At 43.9% G+C, this 16385-nt stretch overlaps 1 protein-coding gene across 15 annotated transcripts in view; it reads left to right on the forward strand.

Annotated features, from left to right (window-relative positions):
- STXBP4 (syntaxin binding protein 4) overlaps positions 1 to 16385 on the forward strand; it is a 188885-nt gene that overhangs the window by 120189 nt on the left and 52311 nt on the right. Inside the window, exon 20 of one of the 15 annotated variants that reach the window (XM_084837223.1) lies at positions 14038 to 14113. The exons of the other annotated variants lie outside the window; for them this stretch is intronic. Coding sequence (XP_084693349.1) covers positions 14038 to 14039 — 2 coding nt within the window. The 3' untranslated portion in view covers positions 14040 to 14113. Of the gene's footprint in view, positions 1 to 14037; positions 14114 to 16385 lie in introns of those variants that run through there. 15 annotated transcript variants of the gene reach the window in all.

Raw genomic sequence — 16385 nt, forward strand, 5'->3', positions numbered from 1 at the left:
ACAGCCCTGCTGTTCATGGTAATTGATGGTGCCGTACTGCTCCAGGCTGCCATAGTTCCTTATGATACTGCACATAAGGGCACATAGTAGCCAGAACTGAGACACCAACATCTACCATAAGCATTTGGATCCATACAATTCATGAAGTTCCTTGGGACAGGCATACCCCAGAATTTGAGTAATATTGTCCTAGACCTTTTTGAAACAATACTTGGCTGCTGTTCTGAAGATGATTAGTTCTCTTGTCTGTTCTTTGCTAACAGGGCTGACTCAAACCTTTTTCTGGTAGAGTGGTATAAGCCTGGAAGTTTGGACTTTTGAGCTTTCCCACCCGCTGCCAGGGGCACCTTGTACTGGCAATTCAATGTAAGGGGAGCAGCAGAAAGATTTGATTCTGTTTAGGATGATCACAGATATTTAGTCTGCCTTTACACTAAAGAAAACCCCCACAGTCCTCCTGTTCTGGAGACTTTCCGTGTTTATCGCGTGCTCCCAGACAGTGACCACGTCATCGCTGAGAGGGGAAGCTTTTACTTTTCAAGCCAGGCTCCATAGAACTCAATGAAACAGTGCCATCTAGTGGCTGTTTTAATTGTGTAGCATTCTGAGTTAAAAAGGTAGTTGATTCGTTCCGGATCTTTTTTGAGATGAAATAACCAGGGAATACCTCTGGATGTGCCCTGGAGGTTAAGAACATCATGAAAAGTACCCACAAACGTCTGTGAGTCAGTAATCTCAATAGCAGGATAAAAGCTCCATGTGAAGGAGCCCTTAGTGAGCAGCCTAGATAGAATTTGTTTTTATCATTGCAAAACTTTGAGGTGACAGACCCAGTTTTGGGGGTAACTTCCAGCATCATATTGTACTCATCATCGTGTACATGTTTTAAGATGCCTGTCAAAATCATGGTAAAGAAGACACCTAGTTAGCTATTTTGCTGCAAATAGTAAATTTAAAAATCCAGAAGCCAGGCATGCTGTGCAATTCTTGGGGAAAATTCATGCGTGGGAGGAAAGTTGGGGCAGGGGGAGGCACCACAAAATACCATAAAAAACATAATCTAAAAATAATACAATGTGAAAGTGTTCATCCACAAAACACAAAATCTTCCCGCACTCACAGCCTAGAATGAACACCACAAAAAGAGCCCACAACAGTTGGACCATAACTAAAGTCCAAATGCTTGTGAAAATAAGTATATCTGTGTGGCGCCAAAAAGTTCACAGCATCAGCACCAGCTGACCTTCCAAGGGGAGAATATTCTATAAATTCAGGACTATCACAGAAAAGCCCTGTTCCCAACTTGACAGCCCCTGAGCTTCTGTCGGAGGGGGCACACAGAGAAGGCCTTTAAAGGTGACCTTGAGAACCATACCAGGAGAAGTGGTCCTTGAGATATTGGGGTTCTGAGCCATGTAGGTCTTTATAGATTACAACCAGCGCCTTGAATTTGGCCCAGAAATAAATTGGCAACCAGTGCAGGCAAGCCACAACTGGACTTATACGTTCACTTTGTCGTCCCAGTCAGCAACCTGGCCACCAGATTTTGCACTAGCTGCAGTCTCCAAACTGACTTCAAAGGCAGCCCAATGTACAACATAGTGCAGTAATCTAACCTAGAGGTTACCAGAGCATTGGCCACTTATGCTAGGAAATCCCCATCCAGATAGGGTCACAGCTGGGCTACCAGCCAAAGCTGGTAGAAGGCACTCTGTGCCATGCAGGTCACCTCAGCCTCCAATGACAATGATGTATCCAGGACCACCCCCAAGCTCTATACCTGCTCTTTCAGGGGGAATGTGACCCCATCTAGAGTTGGCTGCACTTCCTCCATCCAGACAGAGGAACCACCCACCAGCAGAGCCTCAGTCTTGTCTGGATTGAACATCAGTTCATTGGCTATCATCCAGTGATGTGGATTGGGGGTGAGAAAGCACATGATGTGATGACACCCACATACAAGTAGGCATTCCTAAATATTATAGGGGAGAGTGGGCAAGAGCTCAAAATGGACTGCTGTTTTTGGCAGCATCCCAGGTAGTTCAGATTATGTGAAATGGACCTGCATCTTCTGGCAGGTCTCGGAGAAATCAAAAGACACCCTGATTGTAGCACTCACACCCTCATGAAAGTTTCCATCGTTCTGGCTGAAGTAACAAAGAGACACTCCACAGCACCGTAAGTAGCTTCAGTGATGAAGCTATGGCGAGACTGTTCTTCAGACTCAACGGTGAGAGATGCGTTCTTTTTTAAACAGGCCCTTGAATTGAAAAAAGAAAATCAGATCTTTGTGTCAGCCGTGACTGTATACTTCTTAGCTGTCCAGCTGGAATATAAACCTTTACAGTTGACTGTTGTAGCAAAAGAGAATGAAGTTGGAAGTAAATGAAAATGCATAGCTTCTCTCATTTCATGCCAATACAAAATCACTCCCACCAAGTAGCACCAAGTAAAAGGGATGGGTGTAAGAAGAGGATCGGGACCCTTGTGCTCAGGAAATGTAGGTGGTGTTGAATTTCTGCCTTGGATTGAAAGGAATATTGTTATTTATAAAAGCCGCCTTCGCCACCCACTGCAGCGCGTAAGGCACTGAGCAGCATAATAGCAACAGCAAACAATGTGCAGGCAGTACAAACAAAATGCAGCACACAAATAACCCATGGAGGGAAAAGGATAAAGAAATGGCCAATCCCACTTTTGTTCATATACCCTACAGAGCACAAAAAAACATGAGAATGTACAGATAGAAATACATTTCTTTCTCAATCATTCTTGAAATCTCCTTTATATATTATAATATTTGGGCATCTGTTTCAATCTGGACATCCTTGCTGACAACTGGGGAAAGGGATAGATTCTGGAAATCTTTCCTTTTTTCTCACCCTCTCGTAGATTGTGCAAATGGCCTGGATGTGTTTTAACATAGAGATGCCTTCAAAGACTTTGCAAGTACAGCCCTGGCCTGTGCATGTGGAAGGCAGGGCATGCAGCATCCAAGGGGTGGAAGGACCCATTGTTTTCAGGTGATGGAGGAACATGAGTAGGTAGGTTTCCAGGGTCTTCAGCAACCAGCATGGCCACATGCCAATAATGATATGGGATTACTTGGGGTGGGGATGCAGTTACTGCCCCTAATTCTTGTTGGAATTCTAGAAATATCCTAGAGTTGTTGTTGGGTTATGCTGGTTGCAGAAGATTCTGGGAGCCAACCACACCATCGCCCTATGGCCTCTGGAATCACACCATGGATTCATATTCCTCATTTGTTCCTGGTGTGAAGCAGTGTGAACACAAAGACAATAAGAAACCTACATCTCTAGATGTAGGAAGGGCCTTTCTTCATGGTGCCACAGAAAGGTTGTGTCTGGCACACCTGTAATGTTGTATGGTGGGTCTCCATCTGTCCAGTGATTCTGAGGAGGTATATCAGGAGTCAACACATGGAACACTTCCAGCCTGATCTCCAGGGGGGCTTCAAGGGTGCAGCGTGCTCCTGCCTGCCACTTTGCACATCAGTGATGTTCCTAGTCAGCCAGAAAGGTCAGATTTATTAAAATTAATGCCTCTTTTTCTTTTTTCTTTTAAAAAACATGTCATGGACAACTTAAACCCATGACTTCTATTCACCTTGGATTTCTTGATTTCGTAGAGATCATAGAATCATAGGGTTGGAAGGGGCCTACAAGACCATTGAGTCCAACCCCCTGCTCAGTGCAGGAAGCCTGATTCCCAGGCAGTCTCCCATCCAAGCACTAACCAGGGCTGACCCTGCTTAGCTTTCGAGATGAGATGAGATCAGGTGCATCCATGATTATGTGGAAGCTACTTAAAGAAATCAGTAATATTTCACATGATGTTTGAGAGTGCTTGCTTAAAACTGGGCCCCTCTGCTACTTATTTATGTCAATAATTGTCAACCTGTTGACAGCTCATTAGATACTCTGGCATTCAGACTGGTTTGCATGTGAGCATTTTATAGAAAAATAATGCTACTATGATTAGCTCAGGGTGCAGTCCTATACATGTTTAGACAGGAAAAAGTCCTACATCTCCCAGCATTCCCTAGCCAGCATGGCTAGCTGGGAAAAGCTGGGAATTGTAGGACTTTTTTCTGTCTAAACCTGCATAGGGTTGTGCCCTAAATTAGAACAACTGTCCCAAGCAATATTTAGCAAGAAGCATTAAACATTCTTCTGATAAAGAGTTTCCTTGAAATGCATTTCATCTCTGTTATGCAGCTCTCCTCTTTTTTGTTCTTGGATTATTATTATTTTTTACAGTTGTTATGGATCCCCTCTCTATTTGTGCCCTTACTTTCCCCCACATAACTCAAGCGCTGGAGCCAGGCACACCATGCTTAGGTCCACTCCCATGTACATTTGATTTGTGCTGGCTCCCTACCTCTGTCTTTATGAATGGTCACACAAATCAGCCCTTTATGAATATCCAGGCTCGCCCATTTAGACCATGCAGCTTACACAAAGACCTGGTTCACACAACATAGAGTTCATAGAATCATAGGGTTGGAAGGGGCCTAGAAGACCATCGAGTCCAACCACCTGCTCAGTGCAGGAAGCCTGATTCCCAGGCGATCTCCCATCCAAGTACTAACCAGGGCTGACCCTGCTTAGCTTACGAGATCAGACGAGATCAGGCTCAGTTCACCTCTGTATGAAAGCATGACAGACCACTGTGACTTAATTTACCCATGGGACCTGTTGCATCATGCCAGGCACCCAAGGGCACCTGGCTTCTCATGGCTTCTCATGTTATGTGTTTCCAGACATCAGGGGTTATTTGAAGGTTAGACAACCCTCAAAGGACGCGTGGCCTGTTTTAGGGTTATTCGAGGGTTGTCTACCCTACAAACAACCCCTGCCGCTTGGGTTCACATGACACAACGAACCACAACAGGCACCATGCAAACATGGTGTCTTCAGGCACCCAGCACAGCAAACAGCCCCCTGGGTAAATTAACCTACGGTGGGCTGTCATGTCATGCGAACCAGGCCAGTGCCTGATATGCACAGTGGGGAAGACCCACTGCTTCCACCATTTATTTATGGGTTTGTTTAAAATATTTCTACACTGCTTTTCTATTAAAAGATAATATCCAAAGTGGTTAACAAAATTCATAGTAAAACAGCAATAAAAACACCTTGAATTCATTCAGCAGAGAATTTGCAGTAGGAAAGAGTAGTCTAAAAGCATGAAAACCCAGAGAAGCCAAGGCAGTAGAAACAGGAACCATTAATCTTCCATTCAGAGACTTAGAGAAGAAAAAGGGGGGTTGCCCAAATGATAAAACCATGGGCGCCAGGTGCCCTGTCTGGAAAGGGCTTTCCATAACCATAGTACCTTCACTTAAAAAGCCCTCTGCCTGGTTGCCACCTGCATAACCTCTGAAGCTGGAGGCACCTGTAGGATGACATCTAACAAAGACCTTAAATTCCAGGCAGCTTCAAACAGGCGAAGACTGTCCTTTAAGACTGACAATCCCCAGTGTGATGAGGATGTGAGCCATCCCAGAGTAACAATGTGAATCAGAATTCTCTTGCCTATTTTGGGAAGAGGATTGAGGTTTACATCTGAAAGCTAAACAAGCCTGATTCAGGCTTATTCTGGTGTTACTACCACATGCTGCACTCGCAACACTGGTTTCAGTAGTTTATGGAAAGGTCAGAGGATGTGCAAAAAATAATACGCTGATTCGTGCTATTTATGTTTGACAGCTGCTGTTTGGGGAGGTTGATGGGTTGGCATGAAACCTATTTGTCCCGGCTTTTGATAAATTTGATAATGTATGCATGGGTTGTGTTGACAAGCAAGGAGGTTGTATATATCCCCCCTCCCTGCAATTAGTATTGGATAAGCAAGCTTTGGAAAAGGGCATCTACTAAATAAGTGAAGGTTGCTGGTTTAAGTGTTCATGTTCCGGTAGTCTGCTGCCCTTTAAACGCTGACAGTGTATCAGGCCAAAGAGCAATTTCCCAAAATAACTCTTAGCATTATCTCCAGGCTTTTCCATGAAAGAGTTCTCTTCACAGGAAAGCCCAGTGGCATTGGGACTTAGATTCTGAAAAACCTAGAGGCCTCTTAGAGTGTCTACATTCCTGTGAGCAGGACTCACAGCAACAGACCAACTCCTCCCCACTTTCACAGTGCATTTGACAGACTAGCTACTGAACTGAACACTGATTCAGGCATCTGTCAGGGGTGTTTCTGAGTGCAGGGAGTGGGGTAGCAGTTCAGATTCTGAAGGACAACCATCAGACATGGGGGAAATGTTTTCCCAGGCTCGACCAGATATGAGTAGGCCTGCTTCTCAGGTCACAAATGCACAGATGGCTGAGCTTGAAGGTCCCTCCTCATACACACACACACCCGTGAGAGATAGCGAACAGGAGTTTGACCTAATAGATGCCAGGCGCAGATGCAGAGAAAAGAGAGAGAAGGCACGGGCGGAACTTAGACAGTCTACCCGATTGGCCTTGTGTGCGAAGCTGCGCTTAGAGGCCTCACGAGAAGAGAGGGACCTCCCCCTCTTAAGTTAGGCTAGTGAGACCGCCTCCCTCTTCAAACAGCTGGCAACTCTCGTAAATTCCATTGAGATCCCCTGAAGGCATTCCTGGTAGACAGAGTTTCTCTGAGAATTTGCATCTGTATGACCCTGTGAAGTAATGGATTAAAAGCTGTAGACTGAAGCCTCTGGTCTGTGTGTGTTTGGGCACTGAAGTGAAGTAGGGGCTAAGGGAATCTTGACAGCATCTCTCTTACCTCTTCCCCCATCCTCACTCCCCTGTTTTTCTGGTCAGTTGCTCCTTTTAAAATGTATTAATGTGCAGCATCAATGTTCATTCTAGTGAACATTTATCCCTTCACATAATTACAGTGCATGCACATACAATGATTTAAAAGTTAGAAACTGCTATTAGGGTGTTGGGGAGATCTCCAGACAGGAAGGAGAAAGTGGCTTCAAGATGTCCCAGGAAGACAACCAACCAGTGCTGTGCACAGCCCCTTCGGCCATGAACAGAAAAAAATGGGTTTCCCCTATGTGATATTCTGATCCAAGTGTGATGGGTGTGCTTTAACGTTCCTTCACTCTCGGCCAGGACAACATAAGAATCAGTGGCTGGCACTTCAGGTGTTTTGGCATAGCCTCCTTTACTTTGTCTCCATTATCAGTCAGTCTGGTGAGGAGCTGGAAATAAGGAAACGCAAGAGCATAAATGCATGGGGGCCCTTTCCTCCTGCATCCAGGAGCATGTGAGCTTGGGACTTGGGAAGTGTGAGAATTTTGTTCCTGTTTGCACATGATGCAGACATGTCCCATTTGTAACCCTGAACATAAGCAGGGAAGCAATTCTTGGGCAATGTTTGCCGTATCCCATGCTTTGAGTTCATGTTCAAAAGGGCGCACATGTATAAGTGCGCACATGTGTGCTTCCCCCAACAATCTGCATTTTCACTTTTTAAGATGAGCATTTTTCCCAACAAAAAATATGGGTTTTTCCTAATCAGAAAAAAGACATTCGTGTTCAAAAACACAGATGAAGCAAACTGAGCTTCGAGGAGGAATTTGAAGAACCTTGGCAAGCCCAAGCATCTCATGTTTGCCAATCTCTACTTGTGGCCACCTCCGAAATCCCTTTGCTGATTTCACCCTTCCCCCAATGCATGAGAAAGGCAGGAGAAAGGTGGCTGCCAGCAAAGGGAGAGCAACTACAGCCAGCGTTATAGTTCAGCTGGATGTTACATCCTGAAGGCTCCAGCAGATCCTAAGAATGTTTGGAAATCCATTAGTAGATCACTGCAAGCCAAGAAATTGACAGGAACATAGAAAGCTGCCTTATACAGTCTCAAACCATTGGTCCATCTAGCTCAGTTTTGTCTACGCTGACCATCCTGACGGCAGCTTGCAGACAGAAGTCTTTCCCAGACCTACTTGAAGATGCTGGGGATCGATTCTGGGACCTTGTGCATGCAAAGCTTGTGTGCTACCACTGAGCTACACCCTTCCCCATCAAGTGGAATCATTTATATCTCACTGTTGATGTCCTTTGGTGTACAGGGCTAACGCTCCCTGGATCAACAGCTCCTGTTCAGAGGAACCTCTTACCTTTTCCGCTATTTTCCCTGTTAATTACATTTGCTGAACCTCATTTGGGATCAAGAATCAGAGGTAATTCTAAAGACTTATGTGGGAGGAGACCCTAGTTTCCAGGATTATCCGTATCTGTGCAGTAATCTTGGTAACTATAGAGCAGGGTAGACCTCACATATCACGTTTCAGTAGTACATCTGCAGCCATATCTATTCCAACTAGAGGTGAGTGAATCTGAATTTTGGTTTCTCTCAGTTCCTCATATTTCCAGCCTTCAGTTCATTCTGTCCCACTTCCATATCAGCTTGCATTTTTTTAAAGAAAGTCCACACCAGAAATTGATATGGATTTTTTTAATGCATTTCTCCTAGTATATGCATTTTTGTACACACTTTCCCATAATGTACACATTTTTGAAAGCATCTTTCCTTATATAATGCTTTTTTGTACATTTCTTTCATGAATGTATGCATTTTTGTGTGCCCCTTTCCCTAATATAGACATTTTTTGCACATTTTTCCATAATGTACTTATTTTTGTTTGGAGAACTGCATCACAAAATCTGGAGAAGTACAAATACCGAATGACAACAGTGTTCCAGTTTGCTTATTGATTTGGGAAGTGCAAATTCAGTAAGTTCATATCAATGTGAATGGGACAAAATTCTCTCCCTAATTCCATCTTGCAGCCTGGAGTATTCCAGTGCAGTAAGCCATTGGCTACTTCTCTTTCTTCTAAAAGAGGCTCTACATCCAAACTCTATAATCGCAGATGGAAAGCCTTTACTCGCTGGTATTACAGAACGGATATATAGGAGGTAAAGCTAAGGGTGTCCTGGGATTTCTGCAGAAAAGTCTAGCTAATACACCAAAGAGAGAGCCATCAGCCCTAAGAAGCATACTTGGTTTCAGGAGCAAGAAGAACTTTTCTGCACATTCTTTCTTTTTGGTTTTTGAAGAATACAGCATGAGCAAATCCTCCCATGATTCATATGAGAGACCTTTATTGGACTAGCACTCGGAGAACTTGGAAAGACAGTCACGGAGAGGAGACAATACTGGGCTAAATGGACAATCTGACCTAGTGGTATAAGACAGTTTCTATGTTTGCAGAGTCCAGGAAGGATTGGTGTCATAATATTTTTCTCAGGCTCAGCCAAATAACTACTGCAAAACACTGCCAGTTTATGCCTAATTCTAAATTTAGATGTCACCATTGGATTTGTTAACAATAAATGCTTAAAATATATTTAACTTATATTTAAAAACCACATGCGTCAGTGAGGAATATAAAATGACAACGACGGAGGTGGATGGATAGTATAATAGGTGACAAGAGAAGTTACTCTGCTTATCTTTGTCACTTATTATACAAAATCCCAAAGCAAAGATGGCAATCAGAAGGTTGAGGTGTTCCTCTTTCTTAAAATAAAAATTGGAGCGTGAACATGTAAAGATAAGAATTATATCTCTGTTTCTCCAGTAACCATTTAACAATGCAGTCCTATATGTGTTTACCAAGAAGTAACCCCATAAGTTCAATGGGACTTATTGCTAGGTAAGAGAATGTCGGGTTGCAGTCTCAGGGACCATTCCACTGCCTTCTTTCATTTACTTTTTGAAGTCTTTTATTTCTCAAGTGGTAATGGGATGGGATGCCATTCCCTCTAGGTTACAAGGCAGGGTTAACTTTGCAGGTGACACCTTTGGGAGAAGCTTCCCAGAAACCCCAGATGATCCCTGCCAGGTTCAAAGGGTGCAGGCAGAGCTTGTAAGTGAATGTTGTGAGCTCATTTCTAAAATACACATTGTTTTCTGTCTTAACCAACAGCTTCCCCCACCTTTCTCAGGGAATTGGATTACAGAAGGAAGATTATAAGGCAGCCTTACCCAACCTGGTGGCTTCCAAGTGCTTTGGACAACAACTATCATAATGCTGGCTGGGGCTGATAGGAGTTGTAGTCCACAACACCTGGAAGGACCAAGTTGGGGAAGGCTGCTGCAAGGCCACTGATTTGCGCCACATAAAATCCCCATCATCCTTCCCCTCTACTAGGCCATTGTTGTTGTTATGTTGTTGTTGTTGTTGTTGTTATTATTTACATTTCTATACCGACCCATAACTGAAGCTCTCTGGTCGGTTTACAGAAGTTAAAACATTAAAGTACAATATACAAAGTTTAAAATCCGTTTACGGAAAACCACACAGATAATATACACAAACAGCTCATCACTTTCTTCAGTGGGCACAGTAAGTTGTCCCGGAGGTAGAGCGTGTCTTGAATTCTTTTCCATGAGTCCATCTGATTACAATGGAGAGATGCAACAGGGGGACTTTAGTGTCTCTCCCATTCACTTCAGATATTAATTGCAATAGATATTCTGACCAAGGAGATGGAAGGTAATGGGGAGTGGAGCAGAGAGGTGCTCCCATTGAGCGATTTATAAAATGAAAGGTACTGGGGTTGAAATTTGCCTGCATGCAATGTCCCTAGAGATGTTGAAGAAATCCACGACAGATTCAAATGTGTTTGGATTTCTGTGAACCCACCTGCAGGTTCTGTGGTGGACTGGCTTCTTTCGAGTTGTGCAGACTTGTGGGCGCTTTTTAAACTTGGGGGGGGGGATTTGCGCTAATAAGCATTAGTGGGAATGCGCGTTCGCACTAATGCACGCTTGTGGAAGTGGAACGAAATTCTCGTACATCCCTAAAAAAATCCAGTTCCAATCAAAGACACCTGATAATCTGGGAAACATAGACGGAACGGATTTAACAAAATCCATACATCCCTAAATGTTCCATGACACGTAAACCCTGCTTCTTAACCCCATTTGTGTGGGGGCTGGTTGTAGTTACTCAGTGCAGGGAGGGGACTTGTACATGCTCAGGGAGATCCCACATGTTCTAGGGCAAAGCCCACACATTAAAAAAAAAAAAAAGTTTTCTGGCGCTGAGCCCCAGTGCGTAGAGGCTCAAGTTAAACTCCAGCTGTTTTCCCTTCTTTCTCTCTTTTGGGAGGGACCATTTTCTTCTTTTATCCAACAAAACATAAGGCAGAGGGTTCAACAAAGACCTGGGATGCTTCCACCTCCGACGCCAGTTGAGTTATGAAAGTTAGGCTTCGCTGCATTGCATTATGGGACTGTGAGAGTGGCCTCTGGAGGGCTTGGGGAACAGCATAAAGGACCTGCCACCAGTGGCACTATGCAGAATAGGGGTGAGGGAGCAGAGAACTGGGAATAAGGAAAATTGGGCCAGCAAGAGAATGCACGGGCTTAATTTGTATTCTGCGCTCTTCACATAAATGTGTGTACTCAGAATGCTTTATGACAAACATAGCTTTAAGTACTTATTACAGGCTCTGTTGGTTTCGGCTGGTTGAGTACAACTGCTCAGGTTTGATTGCGATCAGCAGAGCACGCCAAGGTGTTTTATTGCTTTGTTCGGTGCAGTGTGCTCATTTCTTCCAGTATTAAACTCCTGCTTGGATTAAAAATTAGTCTCAGCTGGGGTTTTCCCTACAGATTTTAATAATTGTCCAGATCCATGGAGGTTGCTCTGATTTTTAAATTGTGAAAGGCTTCTGTTTGACAGGGACATATTGCTCTGTTATCCAGCCGTTTTGAGGAGGAGGAGGATTTTCTCGTCAGGTTTGGAAAGATAAACATTGTCTCTTTCTTTTTACATTTTTATTTATTTTCAGGGCCGTAAGTGAAAGGGACAAGATTTAAACACATTTTAAGATGCATTTATGACTTCTTCGCAGCCACATTTTCCCCATTTATAATGGGGAGAGTAATACTTCCATGTGTGATGAGGGTAATGACAAATGGGTATGTGAGATATATTTAAAGGGGAACTGTTGCTCGTGCATATTCATGCTGTTTCTCCTCAAGTTCATATGGCTTTGAGATGCATGGAGCCCTAAAACATGATTGAGTGTAAGGTGCTCCCTGCCCTTTAATTCAGTGCTAGCCCCAAGCATCAGGCCTGTTGATATGGGCATGTCTTGCACCAGCAGAGTACATTTTGAAATGAGACATGATTTACTCGATGTCTCCATTTTGCTGTCTAAACCAGCAACAACAACACCAAAGAAGATCCACTGCTTAAAATGGAATCTGCAATGCAGACAGAAAGAATGGAATGTCCCTTTAGCAGAGCCTTATTAAGGTGGAAACTACATATTTATTTCTGAGGAGAAACAACTTAAGGAATGGAGAGGCATGCAAGCTGAAGGCATGCATTTTGTTTGTAAAACTCACCTCCTGAATTTACTTTCATATCCTGCAGTGGTGAGTAATTCTTAGTAAGAAGTACCAGAGGTATTGTACAACTTGTGGTATTGTCTTGGTGATTAAGAAAAATGAGGGCCGATTGACAGAACCATTTTTAATAGGAGGTGGAAAGCAATGTATGAGGACTGCAATACACACACTTTTCTGACCTAAGTCCCAGAGCCCAAGTCAACATACACCAGAGAAGCTTGGAGCTGAACACAATGAAAAATAGAGTTTAGGGCTAGATGGGAGCACAGCTGTTCATCTCTTATGGTGGCATTGGGCTGGATCCATAGCAGGGAGAGGTCTCCCTGGGTACAATCCATAGAATCATAGAATAGTAGAATAGTAGGGTTGGAAGGGGCCTATAAGACCATCAAGTCCAACCCTCTGCTCAATGCAGGAATCTAACACAAGCCCTATTTAAAGTAGATCCATTAAAATGAATGGGACATAAGTTAGTCATGACTAATGCAAGTTCCATTCATTTCAGTGGGTCTAGGTAGGACTTATGTTGGATTTTACCCCGGCTCCCCACTGGGTGATCTCCATAGGAGATCTTGAGGTGTTGCTTCATGGCCCCAACCCAAGTTGAGGGCTGGCACACCTGCCACACTCCCAGGTCAAAGGATGGATGTACCATATCAGTTTGCACTGTGGTGGGGAGTGGTGTATGAAAAATCAGTCCATTTTTGGTCAGGATTTACCCAGTTTGTGCCTCCCGGACTGATCTTGAGCACAATCTGCAGTTGAAGTCTGTACATTTCTGAACATTTTCTGAAAATTAAAAAAAAGAAATTCAACAGCATACGTATATTTGAAAAATGTGCATGAAAAATGTGCAATTCCAAAATATGCACACAAACACGCTTTAATCAATGGGAGAAGAGTACGCACATTTGAAAGATGTGCACAATTGATAACATACATTTGGAAAAACTATGCATGAAGTTACACCCAAATTTTCATGTGAAAAGAAAAATAACAAAGCTCATAAATTGATATGGACATGAGATGGTATGAGCTTTGTGGTGGAATTTGGAGAACTTAAGATGAACTCAGGTTTTGCTTGTAGGCACATCTTTAGTAGTGGGCCCCAGATTCCTGCCACTCCCCTCAGTGTTATTCTAGCTTGTGGGCTGGGATGGTAATATTGGGCAGCAATCAGGCTGCCCAGTGACTTGTTTTCTTGCCGTATCCCACACCAAACTCACCCACCCCAAATGCAATAAAAATGCACATGCTTGCAAAAATGTGGACATTGGGGAAAATATGTACTGGAAAATGCATACAAATGTTCATGCAGACAGAAAAAATATTTGCAATCTGATGCAGAATTGGGACTGAAGAAACTTAGCACCAGAAAAATGTGAACATGAACAAAATCAGGCTTGACAGATTCTCCTATCTCTCACTATAACCAATAAAAAGTTGTGGCCATTTTTAACCCACCTCAGCCTATAAGTGGTTATTGCTCCTGCCCCATTCCATGCTGCTGGCACAAACGTCGTTTAGGACTGAATGAAGCAATGAGCCTGCATTATTCCTCCTCCTGGTCCATTGTGCCAAGATTTCAATGTATGCCTGAAAGGCCTCCCATTTTCTAGAATTCTCCACAAGGGAATTCATTTATTCACCTCATCCATGTAGGAGACTTTGCAGAACATAAGGAAAAGAAGAAGAGATCTGCCCAGAGGCATTAGAATCTAAATTTCGACAGTGGGGGAAACAAGAAGATAACAAAACGAAATGGAGTGGAAGTGTAACCATGGATGAATGCTTCATTTGGAGATGAGAAGTAAGGAGGTAAATCAAAGACCTCTGGGAAAAGGTGGGTTTAAGGAAGGACTTGAAATTAGAGAGAGATGGTACTGCACAGGTATCCCTGAAGGGTGTTCCAGATATGGGAGGCAGAAGAGGAGAATGGGCAAAGCCATTTGAGAGGGCTGAAGGTGGTTGAACTGGGGGGCTGAAGGCACCACGCCTGGTCGCCATAGGCAACAAAGAATTGCATGCAGGCAAGCGGGCTGACAGCAGGAGAGATGGTGTGCTCTGCCCCTCCTCTGCTGCAGCCAGCACAGAAACCAAGTGGGCTGCTAAACTAAGGAAGTTCCCTCCTGTGCAGCCTACATCGAAATATTCTGGGCTACTACAAGAGCACCACAGCAGACGCAAGTCAGTAACTTTTGTGGGCATATGTACAAGGTCCTGCAAAGGTCGTGGGCAGGGAACTGGGCAGAAAAGGTGGAGGAGAGGCTTTGGAGACCTTTAACGGTGAAGAAGAGTGTAATGTGGCCTGAGCAACAAGGAAGGAGGGTCCCTATGTTCTTGCTTTGGCACTTGCCGGCTAAGCGCCTTAAGCATAGAAAGGAGATACTTAGACGAGTCAACGTTTCTCTTTAGGCTCATCTCCCCCAGTCCTGCTGTAGGAGCACCATGGGCTGTGTACAGGGTGGCCGTATGTCCTCTTTGACATAGGATAGCCCTCTAGTTTTAGGGCTGCCAGAGGACTGTCCTCTTTTGTGGACTGTCCTCTTTTGTCTTCTGTTTGAGGTGTTGCCTCGTCCAAGTTCAGTTTAAAGAAAACCATAAGGAGGGAGAGACAGACCTTGAAGTTGCCAGTCAACAGCACCCGGACAGCAGACTGAGCAAGGCACACGGGTCACAGGCTTCCACACTATGGCGAGATGTACTGTATTTCTATTTAAATGATAACTATTTCTAAACTTGCATCTGCACATATAAATTAATGTATGCGAATCACATGCAAGTCAGTGTCCTCTGTTTTGGTGATTCATACGTGGCTACCCTAGCTATGCAGCCTGCCTGACAAAATTGCACTGTAAGCCCCCACACACATGCACACAAAAAGATACTCTCCTTCCCCCACATATACCTATCAATGCTATTAGCTGCCATGGGTAGGTTAAAGGCCATCCAAAAGAAAAATGGAGGTTACCTGTATTCCAGAAGTCAACAAGGTTAGCTATCTGCAGCTCTTGCTCAGGAAGGATCCCAGAGGATTGTGGCTGCAGGAGAGAGGGCCCTGTAGCTTGTGTCCACCAAGGCCTCCACCCTCAGAGCTTCCCTGGCTAAACTTAATGGGTGGGTGGACGTGTAGGAGGAGTGCCTAACGATTGCAGTCATGAGAATCATTTTGTGAGAAAACAAAAAGCAACGCAAAGAGACATCTGCAGAAATAGATCAATGTCTTAGATAAGGCTGTCTAAATTATTTGGTGAGAATCTCACAAACTCAACAAGTCAGAATGTCTTCTGTGAAACACTTAATGGCTGCACCACTTGGCATCCCAGCACCTTCCTTCCAAACAGGGTTGTTGAAACCCTCAAAAATCTGTCTTTCATTGCTAGTAAGTTGACTTAAAAGCAGTTCCCTGAAGTTAAACAACCTGAGCTTTTTTGGGTACGCACAAAGGGGCATCAACATCACTTTCAGCATGATTAAAAACTGATAGCCAGATCTTACAATGAACCAAAACTGAGCATGTGAATGTCTTAATGTCTGATGTGGTAACCACACAGGGTGGAATGTGGCGATGCTACTTTTCCATGTCTCTTTCTCCCCCATGCCCTGCTAGCAAGTAGTGCAACATAGCAAGTGATGTGATATCATTCTGCATGTTCCCTTACTCCTGTTGGCCAATTATGTGAGCTGGAGGGCAGGGGAACATACAGTATAATGGTGGCAGATTGTGAATTGTCCTCTGTTGCAGGATGCTGCAAAGAATGGGAAAAGAAACACCTAGCAGTAGCAGCCTGAATTTCTTATAATGTTTAGTTTCTTAGTCAGCTTTAGTTGCTTTCACGAAAGCATCTCTAGAGGAGTCTCAGTCTTCACATAACTGTCAGAAGGTATCATTGTTTGTCCTTCCAGTGCCTGCAACCATCCCCACTCATCACCATGTCGTTATGTTACGTCCGCAACCATCAACAGAGTATGAGCCATGTGTGCGGTGGCCACCACTAGTTTTCTATGTG

The sequence above is a fragment of the Heloderma suspectum genome, chromosome 2, assembly GCF_057233095.1.
Source record: "Heloderma suspectum isolate Gila_16-S chromosome 2, 16-S_ref, whole genome shotgun sequence".
Lineage (NCBI taxonomy): Eukaryota > Metazoa > Chordata > Lepidosauria > Squamata > Helodermatidae > Heloderma > Heloderma suspectum.